At 35.2% G+C, this 25749-nt stretch overlaps 1 protein-coding gene across 2 annotated transcripts in view; it reads right to left on the minus strand.

Moving 5' to 3' along the window:
- Window positions 1–911: 911 nt before the first annotated feature.
- CCDC82 (coiled-coil domain containing 82) overlaps window positions 912–25749 on the minus strand; it is a 31003-nt gene continuing 6165 nt past the window's right edge. For both annotated transcript variants that reach the window (XM_014785231.2, XM_004427420.3), the window contains exons 3-8: window positions 25521–25725; window positions 17467–17559; window positions 15962–16086; window positions 13375–13545; window positions 6997–7182; window positions 912–1860 (exon numbers count right to left, since the gene is read on the minus strand). In XM_014785231.2, coding sequence (XP_014640717.1) covers window positions 1795–1860; window positions 6997–7182; window positions 13375–13545; window positions 15962–16086; window positions 17467–17559; window positions 25521–25725 — 846 coding nt within the window. In that variant the 3' untranslated portion in view covers window positions 912–1794. The remainder of the gene's footprint in view (window positions 1861–6996; window positions 7183–13374; window positions 13546–15961; window positions 16087–17466; window positions 17560–25520; window positions 25726–25749) is intronic.

Consider the following 25749-nt stretch of genomic DNA (forward strand, 5'->3'; position numbering starts at 1 on the left):
AATACCCACTGAAGAAGCTTGCTAGGTTGCAACGACCTCAGACATCAGCAAAACTACCTATTAGCATTTCCTGGTCAACAGTCAGGATGCTGTTCTAATAGGAAGAGTGCTTCAATCCAACAAGATGCCTGACCTACGAACTGGGTCAGCTTCCATCCTAAGTACTTGGAATCATTAGTGCCATAATTTTTACTAATTAAGTGCATGTTATTAAAAATAATAGATAAATTAATTTAGAAAACTCTCCAGTTGGAACTCTCACTCTTCAGCTGTCTCAAGCTCATCTGTAGTGTCATGTATGAGAAGTGATGCTTCCAAGGTCATCAGAGATACTGTAAAGATCATTTTCTTTCATTTTCCATGGCATTCCTTTTTACAAGTCTTTCATGATTCTTCACCCTTCCAACCTGACTATCACTTTTCCTTTAATTCTGCCTTGCTTCTTTTTGGACACTGTCACTTCATCTGCAGCCTTCAACTATGGCTTCATTTAGTTAAGGATTATTTCCATATGCTAGGGAAATAAGAATAAGAATATAGATACGTGAATGAAATTTCTATTTCATACTTTTGAAAAAGGTATGCATTCCTCACATGGAATATCAGCATCGTATTCTCACCACTTTGTTGAGCTGTTTTCTACTCATTTTGTTTATAATAATAATAGCAATAATTTTGGAAAATTAATTGCAGAAAGTATTAAGTAATCTCTATGTAAGAACTTAATAAAATGTAGCTTTTTATATATGCACACATACTGAAGTCCATGCCATGAACCATATAATAGAGGAAGCCAGGTTCAACCAACACTTGAAGTAAAACAAGTATCTAAAATTCAACAGTAAAATAGATCCTACTAGAACATCACCTTTAAGAATTAAAGATACAGAATAGACAGGGTCCAGTTGTTCACTCTGAAACCATTTTACTTTATTATATTATGGGAAAATTTAGATGCATTCATTGCAAAGCAATGAAGATGCCAAATATGCTTTTAAGCTATTTTTGGCTGAATTTAAGATCTTCTGACCTTCTAACGTAAATACATATATGGGAAAAATTATGGATAAAAATAAATAAAATACATCTTAATCATTAACATGTAGACAAAATTGAATAGAAAAAATAAAGAATATTATGAAGCATGAAAATACATATCACGAAATTATTCCTGAATGTGAGGGCTGAAAAACTCTGGAGGCCTGAAATCTATTTCTAAGGGAAACTTTAGTGAAGGAAAAAAGCACTCCTCTATGTGGCAGGGGTAACTACAGTCTGATTCTAAGGCAAGGGCACTGAACTGAATGAACACTGAAGTTTCTTCCATGGCCCACTCATCTAGATAATGACAGTAGTAAAAACTATATTAGTGAAGCTGATTTAATACTGCAAAAGGATAATAAGTAGATCTGGGCAGAGATTCAGCAAAAAAGTGGATGTTAGTCTAAACACATTTTTAAAATATAGTATTTTTCTACTAAATTGATAGGACATGAACAGCTCATTCATTCGATAGTCATCCATTATAAAGGCATTGTTATATAATTTTAAAATCACTTACTCAAAAATTATTAAGCTTATTTCTATGTACAGCAGATAGAAGTTTTATTAGACTGTAGAATGGAATTTCCACTTCATGGAAATTAAGATGAACATATATTTTAAGCAAGATGTTTTGCCATGAAGATATACATAAAATATATAAATATGTCACATGATACAGAGAAACAAGACTCATGATCTTCACATTTACAGGAATTTATAAAATCTTCTCTGAAGGAAATGTGTTACAATTTAGTCAAACTTCTCATCTTGAAAGTAATCCGCAGAATTGAGATATTCTTGAAGTTTCCCATATTTCTGTGTATACAATAAAAAAGCTAGTTATTTTACTCAAAGCAATGAAGATAAGCTAGGCCTTTATAATCTACAGACACAAACACAAGTTCACTTCATGGTAATCTTTTTATTATAAGCAAAGACTAAATTTTGAATAAGCATTTCTAACTCATATAAAGCACTGGAGAGAGATCAAACTAAACATTATTATTAATTTCATAACTTTCTGGTAAATTATAATTTTTCTATTATTATATTTATAATAGAAGTATAACAACTTCAATAACTTATTCAACAAAAATTTGTTGAATGCAGAACATATATCAAATACTCTGCTAATGACTGTCTAGGTACCAAAAAAAATTGCTTTCCCTGCCCTAAGGAGAAGGGAGTTCAGTAATACACCAACGACAACCAATAACAAGGGCCATAAAGAAGTAGAGACATTGTTATGAGGGTTCAGAAAAGAGGTCATGGTTAATTGAGATGACCAGGAAAGGTGGCATTTTAAGCTGTCCTGAGAAAGAAGATTCGGTAGGCAAAGATTTGGTGGAGACAGTTTTGTGTAGGAGACAACAGTCCATACAACAGTGACGAGACAAGAAAATATGGGATTTGACTACAATCTGAGGTTTTTAGGGGAAAAGAGACAAGACTGAACCAAAGAGGTTGAGGTCAAAGAATAAGAAGTATGAAATACTAGGTTAAGGAATTTAGTGATAATGTGACAGGCAATGAAAAGCTGCTAAAGGTCTTAGGGTAGAAGATTGACAGGATCTGAGGTGTAAGAAAAATGGTAAAACATCAATTCTATAATAGTATGGCAACTAGTTAGGAGTCTACTGTAATAATTTAGGTAATGACGGCCCATATTTGAGTGACAGCAATGAAGATGAAGAGTAAAGACCAGGGTAGATAACAGAGAAGTCAGGATGAATTGGAGATTTCAAGTTTGCTAAGTGTTCAAAGTGCTCACCTCAGCTGAGGAGAAGAACTGACCTAATGGTTTCTTTTTTTTTAAAGATTTTATTTATTTTATTTTTCCCCCCAAAGCCCCAGTGGATAGTTGTATGTCGTAGCTGCACATCCTTCTAGTTGCTGTATGCGGGACTCGGCCTCAGGATGAACGGAGAAGTGGTGCCTCGATGCGCACCCGGGATCCGAACCCGGGCCACCAGCATCGCAGCGCGCGCACTTAACCACCAAGCCACAGGGCCGGCCCGACCTAATGGTTTCTTGACTCTACTTATGAACTCTAGTTCTATTCTCAATGAGGTGAGAGAGGATCCCAATGCCCTGACTTTTGTGGTGATAGGCACCTATAGAAGGGTGTATGAGGAGTGTGTTTTCCTTCTAGACAGGGCCCTGAACATCACCCCCCCACCCAAACCCTGGCCCTGGCTAAAGATCTCTGACTGGACCACCTTCTCTGGAAAGAATGAAGAAAAGAAAAGGTGGGAAATATCTATGGACTACTTAGGGATTCTCTTGACCTAGTAGACAGGTTCTATTAGGTATAAGTAAATTACTCTAGAATCAGAAACCTATACCTTAGAGGTTTGACTGTCATTATAACTTTTTATATTATCTTTATATTCTTTTTTGTCTTAGTTATTAAATTTCTTTCAGAAAATTACAATCTATCTTAGCTATACTAAGAAAAGAAAAGAAAACCTCTCCTTGCTTTTATTACTAATAATAGCTAACATTAATTGTTCAATTACTAATTGCTAGGTCCTATATTAAATTCTTAAAATGTGTTATCATTTAATCTCCATAATCAAAACCCTAATTATTACTATTATTGTTTTAGTTCCTATTTTACTAATGAGAAAATTTAGGCTTAGATAAATAAAGTAACTTGCCCCCAAATTCTACTGCTAAAAAATATTTAAATTCAGGCTTTTAACCATTATAGTATGCTATTTCTGAGATTTAAAGGGCGGGGGAGGGGTGCAGCTTTAGCGTGAAAAAAGAAAAACCTCTAAAGGGCAAGTGAACCTCAGAGAGAAGGCAGTTAGTATTACCCAGCCATTCTCTCCACCTATAGACTCAGCTTCTATCATTCTTCTTTACTAAGAATTTGGAGAGTTTGGGTCTTATTACGTCAACCCCTTAGAGTGCTGGATGGACCTACTAATGAAAACAGTTGGAATTGTGGGAATGGAGTGTGAGAAAGAAGTCAGAACATAAAAGGAGTTTGGAGAGAAGTACCAGTTAGACCTGAAGAAAGGAATGGGTTTGCCAAGGGAGAGAGCTTAGAGAGGCTGAGGACAGAATCTGGTACAACATGTACCTGTAAGCAGCAGCCCTCAATCTTTAATTTGCTTAAGAATCACTTAATTTGTTAAACATTGAGAATCTTTGGGAGTGTTAAACACTCCTTCATTAGGTCTGCAGTGAGGCTAAGGATTATACATTTTCCACAAGCTTCTAGGTGATTCTGACACAGGTAGTTCAGGACTGTGTTTTGAAAAACAACAGTTTAAGGGGTGGAAAAAAAAGGAAAAGAAAAAAATAATTTATAAGGGGATAAGAAAGAGAACAAGTGAGAAGAGTTTCAGGAAGGGGCGGGATATCCAATTGTAATTTAAAATTCTTATTTATATAACAATCTTTATGTAATACATGTAAAATTTACTTTACAACTGTAAAACTGAAACTTGATACTTCTATTGACACACTTTTTTCACTCCCTAGTGTTCATGTATTCACCACCCCATCCCAGCAATCCCATCTTCAACTTCCCTGGAAACTCCATCATCATATGCACTTTCTTCTTAATGAAAAAACATTTGTTAGAATTTTGCCAATAGCACACGATAGTATGTTCTTCAGCTCTCATTTAGAATGAGATATATTACTATTATATTTATTATATATTTTGGTTTTATTATAATTTTCATCATTTGTTCTTTCCTTACACTCGATTTGCTCCTACCCCTTTAATATCATTAGGTTAAAAACAGATCATCCTAGTTCAACTTTTAGGAGGAAGAAGAAGAATAATGAGGTCAGTCTAGTTGGCAGGTCTTTGGGAAGAAATGCTGAGATATCCTGAGATAATGGAAGAAAAATGCTTGGAGGAAGAAAGGGCAGGTAAGGGAAAAAGCAAGGTGTGAAACAGAAGCTGGGGGGGGGAAACAGGAACAAATAGTTTGTGTAAGGCAAAAGAAGGGGTTGACATAATAACTGGGAGGTAAGAGCAGAAAGACCCACGGATACGGTCATTCAAGCAGCACTGGGCCCCGGTATTCTAAAGGGTTAGAGTAACTGTGGCCGTGAGATGCAACCAAAGAAGGCGGCATGCATCCCCAGAACACATGACGTGCTATCACTCAAGACACACACACACTGAGGGACAGGCAAAGTGATGCTGAGAAATGTCAGAGCACTTGATAAATTCTGAAATTTAATCACAGCACAAAAAGCTGCATATAGGCTTATACTGGTTATCAACTTCTTTAGTTTCTAGGAAATCTTTTGAGAAAGTCTCTGGAAAAATATTTTTAAAGTAGGAAGAATCTCAAAGAGAAAATAAAGCTCTTTGGTATTTTATGTGAAAAAATGTGCATATTGTCCTAAACGTGTCATGCTAAGTGTTATTCTTTAAGCATAATATAACACTTGTCTTTCTTTTCCTGAGAATATTTTGTCTCATTCTAGGTCCCTTCTGTTGTCACAGACTTTGCTAAGCTTTCTCCAAGGTACATGATTTGGAAATGCTTTTAGTTTTTTCTGCAAGAAGTTTAATGTTCTCCATTACATAATATATATAATGTGCAGAGATTTTTTACACCTAGTATATAATTCTTTAAATATGTAGTGTCCTAATAGGTCTTTCAACTCCACTAGAGGATTGGCCACACTTAAATGCATCAATATAAGCACTAAAGAACTTATGTCATCCAGGAAAATGAGGACGAGACTTCCTGGATAAGTGACGGCTCCTCCCTAAGGCAAGCGGACAAACACAGAGAAAGGGAGGGAAGCACTGGGAGTGAGAGACGTAGAAGCAAAGTAAAAGATAAAAAGCTGAAGAGAGTAAAATGAGAGAAAGATGACTTAAGGGTCAAGATGTTGGGGCCAGGCAAGGAGATCACTGGATGGTGGTTTGTGGTGGAGGATAACTGTCAAACGGGAAACTAATCTTGATGTCATTCTTCACATCGGGAGACCTCTGTGGAATATAACATGTCCTAAGGAGTTCCTGCTTTGCTGTTCTCTTTTTCTTTCCCTTTGCTCATAAGTTTCTTCTCTCTCTTCTTTTTTATTTTCCTCTTTTACAAACTCCCCTATGATATAAATAACCCAGGCAACGATCTCGTCAGGTTTCTTGTTTTTTTTAAATTAAATATACTATTGATCTGAGTTGCCTGAAAATCTCCTATATGGTCTCTCTCATACATTCATGTAACCAGACTTGTTTTAGAAGATTGCAGTCACGTTAGCGTTCTTTCCATGTACCATAAACAATTCTAAAAGCTCTGTGAGCAGACCAGAGCTTATGAGCTGCCAGCAGATCTTCGGGAATCCAGTGCACTCTTCAAAACCCCCACTTTATCCCTGATATCAAATTTAGTAATCAATAGGATATGGGGGAATCAAAATCAGTGCCGTGGCCTGAAACCTCTGCATTCCCCTTGATCTTCAGTTACAGTGCTCACTGCTCAGTCCCATGTCCTCAAGAAGAGGATGTGGGTGGTATTAGAACTGGCAGCCGAGATCCTTTCCTCAGATTGGCACCAGGTGCTTCTTCACTCTCAGGTCACAAGAACTGTTCTAAAGAATAGGAAGCAGACAAGCAGAGGTGAGTCCTATACTTTGTCAAAGAAAATAGGAGACTTAATCTATAGGGAAGGAATACTACATATATAAAAGTGAAAGGACAGAGGTCTTTCATTAAGGGACAGTATTATTGGTGATTAAAATTTATCTGATGAGCTGAGTGAAGCTTAGAACATCAGGGCCCCTATTCAGGGTAGGACAATGATAAGCATGAAAGGAATGGGTAGAAGAAGAGAAATACAAAGACAGGGAGAGAAGGAGAGATTCTCTTTTAAATTTCACTGTCTTCTAATCATTCGTATCCTTTTGCTGATCATAATTAGGCTCTGGAATCTACTGAATGAAATGGTTCTTCTATATTCACCTTACCTCCTTAATCCAGCCACTTGCTTTTGACTGATTGAAAATTCTTTCCACTGTTTCTTTAACCTGTTCTTCCTCAACTTCTTCTGTCTTTGCAATGGAGCAACATTCCTGGTACAGCTTGAATTTGAAATGTTTCAGTTGATGATAAATTCTGGTACGATTAGCACAAATTCTGCCAACAGTAAACACCTAAATCAAAAAATAAACATTGTTCTGACGTATGAAGTAAATAATATAGTAATGAAGATGCAGCCTTTCTGATTTTCAGATTTTCTTTAATAGCAGAATCCAATAAATGCATTATTAATTTTTTAATGTTTATACGATTCCTTTACTTCTCTTATTTATACAACCTAGTTAACAAAAACTGAGTACCTGCTATGTTTCAAGTATTGAGGTAAGCACTGAGATACATAAGTGAAAGATGGACTACTTGTGTCAGGGGGGCTTCAGTCTTGGGGGAAAAAACAAATAATTAGAAAACTGTGTGTCAAATGCCAAGCACTGGACGCTATCAACGCACAGAGGAGGGACAAGTAACCCAATCCAGAGAGGAAAAGGGTCCTTGAATAGGTGATGCTTGAACTAAGTCTCTAAAAAACAGAGTTAGCCAAGTTTGGGAAGGAGGAGAGGAACGGCTTAAAAGGCAGAAGCACGGGCACACCTGAAAGCAGGAAAAGCCGGCAAGCTATTGGATGTCCACAGTGACTGAGTTAGAAATGCCTGGATTACGATAATTTTCTAGCTTATAAGCAACACGTAAAACTGAAACAAATTCTCATACCAATACTAACTGTTAGTTTTTTACTAAATACTTTTTTCCAAAAACTTCTGTAAAGGAAAAAAATATAAGTTTAGTTATATTCATTTCCTTAATTAATAAGCGTGATGCGATTATAACACATTTTTTTTTTTTTTTTTTAGTCTTTTTTTTTGTGAGGAGATCAGCCCTGTGCTAACATCCGCCAATCCTCCTCTTTTTTTGCTGAGGAAGATGGCCCTGGGCTAACATCTGTGCCCATCTTCTTCCACTTTATATGGGACGCCGCCACAGCATGGCTTGCCAAGCGGTGCGTCGGTGCGCGCCCGGGATCCGAACCAGCGAACCCAGGGCCGCCGCAGTGGAGCGCGCGCACTTAACCACTTGCGCCACCAGGCCGGCCCCATATAACACATTTTTTATTGTTAGCAAACTATAAGAATTTGAATTTCTATGTTATATTGATTTGTAGGATTCTATGATTAAGAATACTCCTCTTGTAAAATCAACCAACCAGAACATTTCTCTTTCAGAATGTTCTGAATGTATACTTTGTTATACACACCTGTAGATAAAATACGAAAACAGAGTCACTGCACTGATCAAACTAAATAAAACTGTACCTACATTATTTCACTCATTGTAGAAAATGTATCAGAAAGGGCTTCAAACATTATAACATGATCAACCTTATTCTTATAGGAGTAACCTGAGGAAATAGACAAACTTCTTGCTAATTTATGAATTTGTCTCTATACCTAAATTCACTAATGGATTATGCTTTCATGAGTTCATTACAAGTGGAATAGTTACAATATTGATCTGTGTAACTTGAATTTAATCAGACAATGAATTGTATTGTTTTTCTGAGGCCACCCTGCAAAGGACCACACAGGTGATGAGTTCAATAAATAATCCAAGGGTATAATGGCAAAAATGAATAAAATAAAGAATATATTGGCAAAAATGACTAAAAGTGAAATATGATAATCAGAACAGTCAGGTTTGATGCGTCATCTTGTGAAGATGGTATTTGGGACATCTTACAACCTTTCTTGAAATCCCCAAAAGTTGAAGAAAAGCATATTCAGATTTCTGTTCATGTTCTGTGAAAATCTTTCTATTTTTCAGATCATTAGAAATAATCAGGTATTATTGTACATTGCTTGCTTACTCTAAGTATTTTTCTCATTTCAACATTATCATCAAACCAATCATATCAGTTTTAACAATTCACTCGCCAATACGTCCCACTTTGAGTAAAAAGATACTACAATAGTTGCAGTGGCCACTAGGGGTACCCTGTGTCTCTCCATTTCTGCCATCAAAGTAGACTGATTGCATGGGAGAAGTCTCCTATGGCTGTTCTGGATAAAATACAGTGGGAGAATCATGTGATTTTTATTTCCTTCACACTGTATTCTGTATTTCCACAAAACAAGAGGAATTTATCTGTTAACTTTTAAGTTGGCACAAGAGAGAAGAGGAGGTGTAAAATCTACTGAAAATATTAAACATTATAGTTTACTTCTTTCCATTTCTAATTCCTTCCCTCCTGGCCTCTACTTACACTTACATAGGTCAATATGCCCAAAATTATCTTTAGAATATTCTCAACTATTTTTTTCCCCAAAATGTGATCATATTTCATATGGAAGAGTCTAGACCACTGTTAGTCAGGCTTCATAGAAAACAGTAAATGTATATAATAGCTGTAATACTGCAAGTGGACCTCTCCTCCTCACCCCACCCGATTTTAGCCCATTCTACCTTATGAATTAAAATATACAATATAACACAGCCTATACCGTAGGACTCCATTTATATAAAGCCTAAAACAGGTAAAACTAATCTATGCTGTTAGAGTAGTGTCAAGAAATGCATTCAGTGACTACATTTAATTATCTAATTGCCTTTCTGGACATTAAGGACACTATTCTAACAAGATAGATGGTATTAAAAAATTGCCAGAGATAGAGAAACGATAAGTTCTGTGATGATGTTCTCAAAGCAGATAAGCAAAGTGACATATAAATGATTACTAATCCACTGTGCAGGGTTACCATGGTTCTATAAACTGATAAATCTGAGAACTGAGTCATCTCAGTTATCAATGTGAACTAAGAGATACTACACATCCAAAGATATAATTGAAAACAGAAGATGGTGACTTCAATGTAATAGAAATAATCTGATTTAAAATTTATTAGATACAGCATGTGGAAGTGTAAATTAACACTGGTTAACAAACTAAAGCAGGAAATATAATGAAAGATGCATTATTCACATCTGTAATATCCAGCTAACTATAGATAGGTTTGGTTTTTTTTTTCCTTTTGTGAGGAAGATTAGCCCTAAGCTAACATCTGTTGCCAATCCTCCTCTTTTTGCTGAGGAAGATTGGCCCTGGGCTATCACCCATGCCCATCTTCCTCTACTTTATATGTGGGACGCCTGCCACAGTGTGGCTTGATAAGCGGTGGTTAGGTCTGCACCCGGGATCCAAATCTGTGAACCCTGGGCCGCCGAAGCAGAAGCACGCCAACTCAACCACTACGCCACTGGGCCAGCCCCTGTAGGTAGCTCTTTGAGGTATTTCTCTAGGGCCTCACTTATATATGACTCCTCCTTCCTTATGGAAGTTAAAGTATGGACAAGAAAGAAAAAAAGATCCTCAAGGAAAGAAGAAGGATGGAAGAAGTTTGTTTTCTGTTGCTAGTCTCTAGAAACATTTAGAGCAATTGGCTGAGCCAAGGAATTCTATTTCTTCTTAGCCTGTTTTTTGAATGGACACATTATGCTTTGCCACTTGCCTCAAAATTATTGCCTCTTCTCATCAGATCTTAAGCATTTTCAGCAGTCTGGACAGACTCTGGGCAAAATTGAAAATTAATTCAAGATTGTTGTCAGTCCTCCCAACTGCCTTTCAGATTTCACATCTCTGACCTCCAGGTGATTTCCTTCCCATCTATGCCCCGAGACTTCACCACAATCTGGTGGTCCAAGGCCTCTCATCTCAGTACCCTACCCAAGACTGCTGTAACTAAAATTACTCTCTTCCACTAATTCCACTTTCCATCAAAGCATCCTTTCTTTTGAAGAAGCTAATCTCAGGTGAGTAAGGAGAAAAGTTTTACCATTAAACAAATACACTTAGTATTCTTTTAAAGTATTATTTGCACCTTAAAAGAGAACCCTAATTAACACCAAGGAGTCTCAATTTTAGGTAACTACAAGCAGCAACACAAAATAGAGAATTAGTTTTCAAAATAACCTGAGGGTGGATGTGGGTGTGGCCACAGTCTCTTTAATGCCTTGGATTAAAAACAGGTTTTTCTCCTTTTTTTTTCCTTTCCCTATTCCCTGCCCGTTCCTTTCCATACATGCACTGACAGTGTAGCTCAGTAGGATATAAAATACATTTTAATAAGTGATTCTTCCCCTTAAAGAAAAATTACTCAAAAAATTTAATATTAAAGAATTTCAGGGGCCGGCCCCATGGCTTAGCGGTTAAGTGCGTGCGCTCCGATGCTGGCAGCCCGGGTTCGGATCCCGGGTGCGCACCAACGCACCGCTTCTCCGGCCATGCTGAGGCTGCATCCCACATACAGCAACTAGAAGGATATGCAGCTATGACATACAACTATCTACTGGGGCTTTGGGGGAAAAATAAATAAAAAAATAAAATAAAATAAAAATAAAAAAAAAAGAATTTCAATCACACTATCTTAATTTATAGAAAACTAGATTAATATTTGCATATAGCTATACTAACACATTTCTACATAGATGCAAGGAGAGTATACGCACTGCTTATTATTTCACTTTCACCTAGCATTATTTCATAACGTTCATAAATATTATTTTATACTTGTATTACATTCTATCACAAAATGATGGTACATATAGCTTATTAAATCCCTACTCTAATATTTTATTTGGATTATTTCCAAGTTTTTGTGTAATATGAATAATGCTTCAAGAAACTTTGTCATTTGCTTTTATTGAATTACTTTGCCTAGGATAAACTTACAGGCACTCAATATGTATAGCTTTGTAACTTTGGCTGTATATAGCTAACCAGTGTTCTAAAAAGATAAATCACATTCTTTCTTTCTCTAGGAATCTTACTTTCCACGAAACTGCTAGTTTCAATGCAACCTTGACAGAACCGCATTTTATCTTTTGATTTAAAAATACTTTGCTGCTTTAAGAGCTATCAACTGGCATCTTTAAGGTAGTTTTAATTGTATGCCTTTAGATGGAAAATAATAATTTTCCAATATATTTGTTAATTTTTATATGTTTTCATTGTGTGACTGGTGTATTGATGTTCTTTGCTTTTATTTCATGAGATCTCTTTTATTGTTCATATATTTGAATCAGCTATTTTATATAGAATCTTTATTCCTTCACAGGAATGTCAGAACTCCAGAAATGGTTTTCTAACTCACTTTCCTCTCCAGGATTAGCTGTAGACAGCAAAGACAGTGACTGTATAGCAATATTTAAATCTATACAACAAAATGTGATCATTAAAGTGTTAAATCACTTTTATTAGGATTCTAGGTGTCTTATCTCATAAAAAGTAACAGATCAGTTTTTAAACAATGAGGACATCTGCATATGACTATACTGAGAAAAGAGATGTGTTTTTATGTAACTTGCCAAATAAAACATTAAAGACTAATTCTGAATTCATTATACCCAAACAAACTTTCTAAGTGATTCTTGCAACCCAGATTGTTCAGAGGGATCTGGTCAATTATTGTCCAATAATACCGAGGAATCATACTACTCAATCTAGTGAAAGAATTCAGATAAATAGTATATTTCTATCTTAATAACTGACTGGCAGTAGAGGCCACTTTGGGTCTCTAACTAGCTCCCCAAACACACACACCCTTCACGGATATACAGACTTACCAGAGGAAACTCTCAATATTTTTGCATTATAAATACAACACTTTTACAAAGTAAGATTAAAAAAATAAATAGAAGTAGTCTGCATCCGCACTTTCTCTCTCTTCACATTGTACTGCTCTGCTCTTTTCTAGCAAATACTTTTCTTTAAATATTTCAAATATTTTCTTCAGTTTTGTCTATTCATTCAAAATTAACAGCACCTTATGTATGTGGTGATTGCTCTAGACTCTGACACACTTCTGACATACTCTAGGCTGAAGCATGGTTTTCTTTCCATTCTCATATTAGGATGAGCAGGCATCTTAAATTACTTGCTTTTGGATTGCCCATTTGGTAGATTACCTGTCTAAGATTTTCCACTTGGGTTAAATTATCCTTTGGACTCAAAGGGGGGACTTCTGCTTCCCCTGCCCCAGTTATCTCTCTTTTCATCCTTATCCTGTACCTTCTCCTCTCCCCTCAACTTGGGTGATGTATACTTGGAGAATATGCACTGATTCTAGTATCTGAATTAGGAGTGAATTTACTATATAAGACATATTTTTCACATTCAAAAACTCTTCCCTCTTTCCTTGTACTCTTTTCCCTTCTCCTAGTGCTTTCTCCATTTGCAAAAATAATTTAGGGTTATTTGTGCAAGCTTATGTATTGAAAATTTCTAAATACTAAAAACTAAAATGAGAGGGAAAAAATACCTGTTTATCATGTGACATGAAATCATCTGTTTCCATAGTCCTGGTGTTATACAACTTTCCTGATAAATGCACTGAGAATTTACAGTAGCGATGCAATCCACAAGCCTGGCAGGAACAGTTTTCAGGATTCTTCGAATGGATACTTACATTAGAATAACTTTCTACTCGCTCCTGAAAACAATTAAAAAATGTAATAAAGCTTTAAAGAATTAAAAAAAATAAAACATAAAAGAAGCTAACCAAATTAAAACCAATATTAGGAATCACAATAATAGGAAGAGATGTAAGAGCAAAACACATTGGTATTTCTTACTTTAATACTGAGCACATAGTAGGTGTTTGACAACATAGTTTTAAGTAAAAAAATGAATTTATAATTTAGTCTATTAAATGAAAAGAAATCAGATTAGAAGAAAATTCGTTTCATATCCCTCACAATTATGAGTTACTACTAGGTAGTGTTCTTGATAGATTTTAATTTACTTCTTTTCCCTCCTCTCATCTCTAGTTAGTGTTAATGAGGTATTAATTAGTTTACCTAATTAATTAGGTAAATAATTAATAATTAATCATTTCCTAAAATAGGAAAGAATGAATAGCAAAACTTCCAATACACTGATAGCTTCCTTTTCACACTGTATGATTCACAACAACATTGTCTTTTGTCTACCTTTCATATTTCTCATATTTCATGGCACTTCATGGCACCTCACTTATAGGCTGACATTCATAACGAGCAGGTGACTAAGCACCTTCCCTTCCTGCTTTTGTGGTGCTCATGGAATCACAAGCTGAGATGAAAGTTCTATTAACTTGGTTCCCTGAGTGACTACAATAAGCAGAGCACTCCTGTTGACTCACACGGGACATATAAGTGAAAAATAAACTTTGTTGGTTAAGCTATTGAGATTTTTGTTTTTGGTTTATTTTGTGTGTCATGTTAGTTTTTGCAGCATAACCTAGCCTACCTTTACTAAGATCGTACTGGATCATCTATGTCTCTAAATTTTTATGTTAATACTTTCTGGTATCTTACAGTTATTATTTCAACATTGGGTTATCCAAATTCAGCATAACCTACCAGAGTATGGTAAAGCATAATATAGCATAGTGGTATGGGCTTTGGAGTCAGAGAAACCCTACGTTAAATATTGGCCTGGCTAATTATCAGCTGCATAACGCTATGTTACTCAATTTTTCTAAGTCACAGTATTCTCATCTCCAAAATGGAGTAAATAATAGTTCCTTCCTCATAGGGTTACTCTGAAGATCAAATAAGATACTTTTCTTTGCATGTAAATTACTCAACAAAATTAAATGATCAATAAATATATGCTATTTTTCTATTAAACAATATTTATACCATGTTCTAAGAGCTGTGCTACGTACTTTACCTTCAAAGTAAGTAAATATTTCTTTTTAAAGTAGCTAAATACTTGCTATATCTGAGGAAGAAACTGGAGTTTACAGAGGTTAAAAACTCACCCAGAGTAAAAAAGATGTATATGGTGGACCTAAACTCAAGCCATCTTCCAAATTGAAGTCTTCTAACTCTTTCTGTAATCCCATAACCGTCCCTTAAACCTAAACCATCTGCTAATTTATCATCAGGTAATTCAAGACTCAACAGGCCTTGGATGAAACCAAATCTCCTGACATAAATGAGGTAGACTAGCTAACGATTTAAGTGCTAGAAGGACTGTAAGGAACTTGAGCTTCTATTATCTTGCCATTTTTCCTCTTGCTAATCATCAGAACATATAAAGTTAGAAATAGGGCAAAAAAAAAAAAAAAACCCACCTTGAAAGTCATATAGTACAACCCCTATTATTAGAAATCATAAAATAGAAATCTAGAGGATGACATGGAATTCAATAACCTTGTAAATTTAAATTAAATGTAAATTTTAAATAAATGTAATCATGTAAATGTAATTTAATTAAATTTTAATCTTGTAAATTAAAAATCTACCCAAAATGGTAGAATTACAAAATCTTAAGAGGGAGAAGGATGTCAAAGAAGACCTAGGCCAGTGTTCCTCAAATTATGTTTTATGGAAATCAAGTATCCTAGGAGGTGATAACAGGCATTTCATGAAAAGAAGCCTCATAATAAAACACAAATTTGGAAGGTATTATATTCTACATCCCCCTCTTGAAGATTTACAGTATAAATTTACATCTTCACGCTCCTTGAAAAGTCCTCCAATAAGGAAACCCTTTAAGTTAAACTCACTGTTTCTTAAACTACTTTGACTATGGAATACTCTTTTCTGAAACAACAGTTAACATCCTGTGAGACAACCTCCCCATTTTAATAGATGGGCTAATCCCTAAAGATGTTCTCAAGTTATTTATCATTTAAAACTACTTAATTATTGGATAGATATAATTAGGGTGAATGATTAAAATAATAATAGCCTCTAGAGGAGACAGGAAACAACAAGCTAATTATTTAACAAAGACAAATGCTAATAATTTAGCATTTAGCATTTAGAAGATTATTCAGTCTGACTAGATACTGAAATCCTGAGAGGTCTCCTACTCCCACTCCCCAACAGAGATCAAAACCAAATAAAACTGTATACCTTATACTGTTCTTTCCAACGACTTCTAGAAGCTAAACTCTCTAGACGAGGCTGAACAAAGCGGTTATCCAAATAATGAAGAGATGTCAGCATATCTTGTGCATACGATTTTTGCCTGGTGCCATCTGTTCAGGGGAACAACAGTGAAAACAATCAGTTTGCCCTTAAAATATTTAAACAGTTGCATACTTAAGGATTTCTTCCTATAGTTTTAGGAAGATACTTGGTTAGTTGGTTAGAAGCATTTTAAATTAAAAAAAATTTTTTAATGAAGTAAAAAAAAAATCATTCCATCAGAGCATTAGGGAAAGAAAAGAGCCACCCAGGCTTCTAACTGTTCCTTGAACACATCAACCTCTCTCTTTCCTAAGGGTCTGCACTTGCTGCATTCTTTGCCACATCCATGCATTACTTTCTCCCTCACTTCACTCAGGTTTCTGTTCAAAGTTACCTCCTGAGAGCCCTTCTTGACCAATCTAACATAGACTTTACTTTATCAGTCTCCATCTCTTTACTCTACTTTATTTTTTTTTCAAGAACTAATCACTAGTAGAAATCATATTATATTATGTTATATATTTGTTCACTCATTCATTGTCTGTCTCTCCCATCAGACTTGAAGCAACATGAGAGCAGGAATCTTATATGTTATTGCCATATCCCCAGCCCTCAAATAACATCTGGTCCTTAGTAGGCACTCAAAAAATATTTGTTTAATAAATTGTGAATGAAATCTCATTTTGGCACTTAGGTAGATATTCAGTACAACATATAGTTATAGTCTTTATTAAGTGCCAGATTCTGTGCTATATGCAAGGGTAAGTGTATATATAAAGTATGGTTCTTCTCACACTCTTGTAAGGGAGGAAGGCAAAAACACATTTTCAATACAGTATGAAAAGTGCATATACATGAGTACACCATACTCAGGACAATGATGGCACAAATGCGGGAGTGACAAATATTACCTAAGTGGGTCATAGACAGCTTTCATAGTGACAATGATTTTACATTTACCTGGAAAAACTAGGGTAGGAAGGGATTATATTCTAAGAAGGAAGAGAATGAGCAAAGGCACAAAGCATAAAAGAGCATATAACTTTTGATAAAATTCAAGATGCTTAGAGAGGCTGGGACAACACATAGGTGTTGAAATACCCTGCTGTTTTATAAGTGTATGTCCTATATCCTCAAATTCACTGTGAACTCTCTAAGGGCAGGGAACCATTGTATATTTCTTTTGTACCAGCCACATATCACAAATAATAAACACTAACAAGTTTTTGATGTGAATGACTTCTGGTATAGTTGATCCTAGAGGGAACAACTGGAGGGCCTTAAGAATGGGTTTCCTTAGTTTTGTTTAATATATATACATATAATATATATACATATATAACAGCAAGGTTGTTTAAAAACTGGAAAATAAAAAGACCCATTGTTGGGGTTTTATTTGTTCCATTAATATTAATTGTTAATTAATTGTTCTATTAATATTAACTTACCATACAATGTGGCCAGAAAAGATTCATCTAAAGCATTGATCAGAAGAGCCTTCACAACTCTTTCAAAGTGAGTATAGTGGTCACTAAAAGAATCTGAAATTAATTTTAAATAAATATTAGTAGACAAAAACAATTTCCTGACTATGATAGGTTCCTTTCTGCAAGGCAAAGAAATTAATACTATAAATAAGAGAAACAGCTAAATTATCCTAATTTTATAGCTGCCTCAGTGACTTGTCTAGTTACTGAGCAAATCTCCATTTTCCAGATTTCTGGCTTCTAATCCAATGTTTCTAGTTGTTATTTCAAGTAATCTTCATTTTACAAACTTACTGAGGGAAAACTATTTGGGGAATTTTAAAAGGTATGTTGTGGAAAAAAATCAAAATCATCCCCTGTGCACCTAAGTTTAATTACTAAGTTGACAATTAGAGTGAGAGAGCAAGAGAGAAACCTCTAAAGATAGATTGTTCAATATGTACGTGAAACTCCTGTCTAAAACATGTTACATATAAAATTGTCCAGGAAATTGCTACCCTCGCCAGAACCCCAATGGCTATAAAAACTCCATTTCCCTTTCTGCTGCCCCAGATTTAGGATTTTCCACATCAATTTAGAAAAGTTATGTCTTCTCTTTCTCATACCAAATATATAAGCCTACTTTTCTACTAACCCAATCTGGTCCATGGAATCATCTGTTGTGACAGGCCAGGCAATGATAAGAGAGAAAGTCCCTACTATTTCCCATTGCTCTTGGGTCAAGGTTTACTATGGCTGTGGAAATGTTTTCTATCAAACATGATCCCTTCCTAGCTCCATATGGTCAACACAGAACATTTGCTCTGCTCTGGGCACCTGCAAAGACATATTAAGGGCATCCTGAGTATTTCAGGAAAAGTGGAAGATGCCTGGCAAGGGATTAAAGCAAAATAAGGCCTATTATTAGCATCCATGAGTGAATTTTGACTTTGCTTTCAGTTGAAATAAAACAAAAATGAGATTTAACATGGAGAAAGCTTTTCACTTATATTTTAGTTACTAAAAGGGCTATATAACTCTTTTTTTAGACTTTAGGAGAAATTTTTAGCACGTATTTTCTTTAAGGAAACACCTTATTGAGGTACTAAGGTGACCAGTTTTTTCCTAACCACAGAGTCCCTCTCCTACCAATGTGTATCAGAATTTCCTTTGAAAGAGTCAGGAGGAAGGCCTCGATTTCATTGTGCTTGACTGGACGGGTGGGTGGTGGTGGAATCACACTCCTGGCACCTCAAATTAAAAAAAAATTATTGAGCAAGTATATGCTAGGCATCGCTTTACGCACTTACACACATTGCTTTATTTCTCACAACAAGCCTATGAGGTACTATCATTAGCCTCCGTTTATTTTTATTTGAGGAAACAGATACAGACAGGATAAAAAACTTCCCTAAGACCACACAGCTAATAAGTGTTGGAACCCAGGCAGTCTGACTCCAGATTTCATGCTACCATCCATTAGGTAGATGTTGTTCTGCATGGTAGTCAGATCTGATACTATTATACTTCAGAACATGGAATTTTAGACTTGGATGGGAAACTGGAGAAAATAAAATTCGTCTTTCATCTTAAAATTAAGAAAAAGGACTCTCACAATGGTGAAATAACTTACCCAAGGTCATACAACTAGACAGAGGCAGAATCAGGATTAGAGCTCAGAGCTCTTCCAGAGCCTTTTTTCAGTACTTTAATCCCTATGTTGGACGGGCTTCTGTGGAATATCCTGGGAATATTTAAAACTTTCCTCCATGATTATTAAAAAAATTACAAAAGGATACAGGAGAAATATGTTGTTGATATTTGTATTCATACATAATTTGATTTTTCTAAGGGAATTAATCAATTTCCCCTCACCCAATCATTGGATAGTCTAGCCATTCTGCTGATTTTCTGTAGATCCTTTATCATATTATTAATTTCACATATATGCTAAGATTTTGTTTCAGCACTGTCTACCCTATTGACCTGGCTGTCATTCTCATGCCAGTACTATACTGCTTTACTTATTGCAATTTTATGATAACTTTTTGTATCTGGTGGAGTAATTCCTTCCGATTTACTCTGTTTTCAAATTTTATTTATTCTCAGATATTTGTTCTTCCAAGTGAACCTTAGGATTCTTTTGCAAAGCTGAATCAAAACATTAATTTCAGAAGAAATAACTTCTTGTACTATTTATTACTTTCAAGAAACATGCTGTGTCTCTCCTTTTATTCATGTTTTCTTTTCTATTTCACAGTAAAGTTTATTTTTCTACCTATAAAGCCATGTTTTTCTTTGTAAGATTAGGCCTAGGAATTTTATTTTGTTTGCTAGTGTAAATGGAATTTATCATTATATCTTCTAAGTAATTATTGATTATGTGCAAGAAAACATTCGAGTTTTTACATATTTATTGTGAATATAGCCTTTTTTTCTGAACTATTTTACTAATTCCAAAATAGTCAGATTCTCGTAGCTATCTGTGGAAAAGGAGCTTCCTGGGACATTATAGAGCTGGAGAGAGATATACTGTTCAGGAATTCCTGAGCATTGACTCTGCTTTCTCCCCCAGCCCTAAGGAGGATGTGGTCTTGCTAGTGCTAAGTTTATTTCAAATATCAAGAGAATATTGTCTTAGGTAGAAGCACAAAGATTGTTGGTGTACTTTCTTCTGTAATGGAGGTGTAAGCCCAACGTAAGAGAGCAGAGGCAGAGTGAGAAATTGGCTTCCTTTTCTACTCTGACAGGTCCCCCACTCCCACACACACATAGGGAAAAAAGAACATGAGAAAACTATGAAAATATATGCTGCATCTACTCCTGCTCTCAATGTATTTATATCCTTTCTCTTAACTTCTGTATCCTTGGTTAAATAAGTCAGAAACTTATAGCTTGCATCAATATAATCATATTATATTCACACATAAATGTCTTTTCCTTTTCAATAGTTTTATTTCTTGTTTTCCTTTCACGTCTTATTACATTGTTCAAAACATGTAGAACAAAGTTAGTAGGAAATATTTTTGTCTTGTTCTTTATTTTAAAGAGAATATCTCTAGTGCTTCATTATTAGTATGATGGCTCTAGGTTTAAAATATTGTTTGTTCTGTAAGGAACATATGCTCATATTACTGTTTTTTAAAGACATTTTTAAAACTAGATATGGGCATTCAATTTTCTCACATGCTTTTTTAGAATCTAGTGAAATTATGTTTTCTCCTTTGACATATAAATGTAACACATTAACATGGCACCTATTTTTAAACCATTTTTATAGTTTTGAAAATAATGGTTAGATAACTTTTTCTTTATTCTAGCAATTAGAAAAATATTTCCTTTATATGTCTATTTGCAAATCTACTTTCATCAACTTACTGGGATGTGAGCCTCTTTAATCTCTGTAAATGGGTGTGTTTGGCAACTCAAGAATATTTTCTTCTTCATACCTTTGAATTCACATCTCCATATATCTTTCCATCCAAAAACATGGTAAGCCTCTCAGTATATTCAAATCTCCTTTTACGTATCTCGCTAAAGCTATATTATTTTCTTCTTTAGATTTCCATTTGTTCTGTATTTTCCCCCCAGGAATTTGTGAAAAAGGATCCTCATTTCTAATCCATCATGTACTATCTTCTCCCTCAGAACTGTTTTCTTTTTCTTTTCTATGCTAGAAGAACTTCTTGGGTTTAGCCTACATATCACTGATGAGATTTTCTGTACTGTTACTTTTGCTCTCTACTGCTTTCAATATAGATTTTATTTCTGACTTTACATTTTTAATTTTCTGGTAATTTATCCTTATCTTAGCTAGCTCCCTTTTACCTCAAATTGTTCTCTCCTGTTTATTTTTCACAGATTGCAAAGCAAAATGCTTTATACAATTTTCTTCTGCTTCCTTTAATGAAACATTTTTCATGGCCATTTTCTTCCTCTGAGTCTTCAGGGCAATGTTACCTTTCCCTTGTGCCACAATATGATTTCACTGGTACTTTTTACTTATCCTAGAACAAGAGGGAAAGTTCTAGAACTTAATATTTAACATAAATGGTTGTGAGATTGTTCTTAGGCTCACTCTGCATTGTGTTGATAGAATGATTTTTATTTTTATAATTTTTATTTATTGATTTTTCCCCCACAGCCCCAGTAGATAGTTGTATGTCATAGTTGCACAGCCTTCTAGTTGCTGTATGTGGGACACGGCCCCAGCATGGCCAGAGAAGCGGTGCGTCGGTGCGCGCCCGGGATCCGAACCCGGGCCGCCAGCAGCGGAGCGCGCACACTTAACTGCTAAGCCACGGGGCCGGCCCGATAGAATGATTTTTAATTGCTAGGTGGAGACTAAGTTAATGTTCACTTCTAGTCTAATTTCCAGTATTCTAGCAAGTATTGATCCAGCAAGGCACTAGCAAACTGAGATGTACTCTTCCATCTACTACTTCCTTCTCTGTCACTCTGATCATATGATAGAATACTGGAAAAATAATATAACCTTCAGCATCCACAAACTCTGAAGGTTATTCCTCTCTCTTTACCTGTGTATAATATTTTTAGCATGTGAACATTATAGATCTGGAATACAATGGATCACTGCTAATCTATCCCTCTACTTTCTATCATATCTTTTCTAGGAGTTGCAGTCTCACAGTAAATATAGAAAAATACTAACAGAGATGGATGAGAATGGGAAAAGACTGTGATTGTCCTCAACTGCTGCAACCACATAGCAGCAGGGGAAATTATTCTATTTTGAGGTGTTACAGATGCATCTCTCAGAGCCAAATGGCAGACAGTGAGGAAGTGACAAAATGTCTTCCTACAGGTGAACTGTTCTCCTCAAAAAGGTAAAATTGCATAGGCCACTGATTGTGATTCTCAATTGAGTAGTGAATTTGGAGTTATGAAATGTTTCTCCCAAATTTTGATCATATGTTGAATATGAGTAGTCGTCAGTGCTCTTATAGAAGCCAGGGAAAGAATGAATCTGGGAACAGTAGCCTAATTACAACTTAACCTAGGCCATAGAGTGGTGTTCATTATTCAACATATAAGTTATTGCTTTGATAAGAAAATATATTTTGATTTTCAAATGTAAGAATTAACTTATAGGAATTTTTAGAACATAATCCCTTGGCAATTCGAAAACTGCCTATATTTAATTTTATTATATTCATAAATGGCATAAACATTGATAAGTACTAAAAACATTAACCAAATCATAAGTTATCACTCTAACATATGTGTGAGTTTTTTTCCTCTGATCCTTTAATAAATCTAGTTACATCTAACATTTCTCTGTCTTGAACTATAAGACCCAGGAGCCTTCAGACAATTTGCTTATCTTAATCATCCATCCATCCATCCAACTATGAGTTCCTATGTGTCACCAACTCTAATGGGTATTAGGAGTACAAAGAGAAGCAAAGTTGATTAACCATTTAGGTTATTTTTTGCAAGTGGGGACACCCACTTGGTTTTTTAATTGAGCTTTACTATTTTGTATACCATAAAATTCACTCTTTTTGGTGTACAGTTCTATGACCAATGCATAAAGTTATGTAACCACCACCACTACTGAAAAAACAACAGTTCTACCATCACCCCAAAACCTCTTTTGCTACCTCTCAATCATTTAGTTTTGCACATATTAAGCCTGAGGTGTCTGAAAGACACCCTGATGAAAATGTTCAATAAAATGACGAAAAACTGGGCCTTAGGCTTTGGAGAAATCTGTGCTGGAAATAAAAGCTTGGGATTTTTTGTCTATAGTTTGGGCTGAAGTTATGAGGAAGAGACTGCCTGAAGTAAAGCAAAATGAAGGTAGTTTGAGGATGGAACCTTTAGAAACATCAATATTTACACGGCAAGTGGAAAAAGAGGAAAGCAATATTATAAAGGGGACTGCAAGAAAGAGTGGCATCACAGAAGAAAAGAGAAGAACTTTCTGAAAGTGAGAGTGGTCAATGGTTGGTAGCAAAGCAAAGAGCAATACCAGGTTAATATAAGAACTTACAAGCATTTTGGCAACTAGGAAGTTATCACTAACTTTAGTGAGAGCAATTTCACTGGATGGATGAGTGCAAGAGCCTGAGTACAATGCTGTGTAGTTACCGGGGAAATTGAACAAAAAGATAAGATTTAGAATAGTGGCTAATGGAGCATGCCAACTCAAGGTAGGAAAGGCATGAATATGGTTACAAGCTGAGGAAAGACAGCTTGTAAGGACAGAGCCAGAAGAAGCAGTTCAATTAAGAACAAACAAGATAAATGAACTGCATAAAAAATGAGATACACGTCCCTCTGAGGTGAAGACGCTCCATAGTAGTAAAAGTAAGCACAGAGCTCGCTGGTATTTACTCAAATGAGTTAAAAACTTACGTCCATAGAAAAACCTGCACACAAATATTTATAGCAACTTTATTCATACTTTCCAAAACTCAGAAGCAACCAACATGTCCTTCAACAGGTGACTGGATAAACAAACTGTGGTACATCCATATAATGGATTATTATTCAGTAATAAAAAGAAATGAGCTATCATGCCACATTAAGACATGGAGGAAACTTAAATGCATGTGTTAAGTGAAAGAAGCCAATGTGAAAAGGCTACATGCTGTGTGATTCCAACTATAAAACATTCTGGCGAAGGCAAAACTATGGAGATATTAAAGAGATCAGTGGTTGCCAGGGGTTCAGGGGAGAGATGAATAGGTAGAGCAAGAGGGATTTTTAGGACAGTGAAACTCTTCTCTACATTATAGTGGAGGATACCTGTCACATCATTATACATTGGTCAAAATCCACAGAATGCACAACACATAGAGTGAGCCCTAAGGTAAACTATGAACTACAGTTAATAATAATCTATCAATATTGGCTCATCAATTGTGTCAGATGACCTAACTAATGCACAAAGTTAATAACACGGAAACTGTGTGTGTGAGGGGCTATATAGGAAGTCTCTGTACTTTCCACTCAACTTTTCAATAATTCTTAAACTGCTCTTAAAAAAACAAAAGTAAGCATAGACGTGTAGGATAGAGAAGGACGTTAAAACAGTTCCCATATGCTGGACTTTTCATTAATTAGCAGGAATGGGTATGAGGGGGTATCTCTCAACAAATGTTCTATCACATTCTGGATATTATAATCTAGAATGATGGGATACCTTCTAATTGAGTTTCCCTGAGATTCAAATGTCCAGACAGGTGAACCAGTGCCTATTGATATAGGGAAAACAGGTATTAACTTTCAATATATAGATGCCTATCACTGGCATCTCTATAACTGATCAATTTCTTGAAATTTGATTCCTACCTCAATCTACTATTTTATTATAAATCATGAGATCTAAATTGAACCATGTTACACGTAATTTTAGTAAATATGCCCTTTTAAAAAATTTTGGAAAGAGTGCATTCTTAGAGAAAAAAAAAAAATATATATATCCACAATTGTTTTGAAAATACTTTAAAAATACTTCTCCTTTTACCAGCTACTAGCCGTATGAAGCAAAACTGTTTTCATCTGCTTCAACCAAAACATCACAAGAGACTGAATGCAAAAGCAGATATAATAACCCAGCTGTCTTCTATTAAGCTAGACATTAAATATATTTATTAAAATGTAAAACAATGTTGTTATTCTCCTGTTTGGGGAAAATACAGTTATTTTTCATAAAAATGTTATTTATGTTAACATTTAATGAGTTTATTCATGTTACTTTTAGTCACCTAATTAATAAATATATTTTAAATTTCTCTGTTTTGTATTTCCACTATGGTAAATATTGATAGATACACCCCACAGAAATGAAAGCTCTTTGGGGTCCTTCAATAATTTTTAAGAGTGTAAAGGGTTCCTGAAACCACTAGAATAAACTATTATCAGACTGACAAATTGAAGTTACCTGAAAATGAAACCACAGTTCCTCATCAAAGATTTAGAACATGAGAGTAAAAGGCTGATTTGATACTTGATATAATATCATGATTAGAACAAGTCATAAAACATTTTCTTGATAGTTAACTTACAAAGAGAATTCTGTTTTACTAATTTCAGTTGTGATGTAGTCAATTTTTCTCCTTGCTGGCTTTTATTCTCTTCATCGCCCTCCTCATCTTGCACTACAAAGTCATCAATAATATAATCATCTCCCTCTTCATCAGATTCATAATCCTCCTCCTCCTGCTCCTCCTGATTTCCATCACTGCTTGGGCAGGATTCCTTTTCAGAGTCCTAATTAAATTAAAACATATCCTT

Source organism: Ceratotherium simum, chromosome 7 (assembly GCF_057802395.1).
Source record: "Ceratotherium simum simum isolate JZ-2026a chromosome 7, ASM5780239v1, whole genome shotgun sequence".
In the NCBI taxonomy this organism is placed as follows: domain Eukaryota; kingdom Metazoa; phylum Chordata; class Mammalia; order Perissodactyla; family Rhinocerotidae; genus Ceratotherium; species Ceratotherium simum.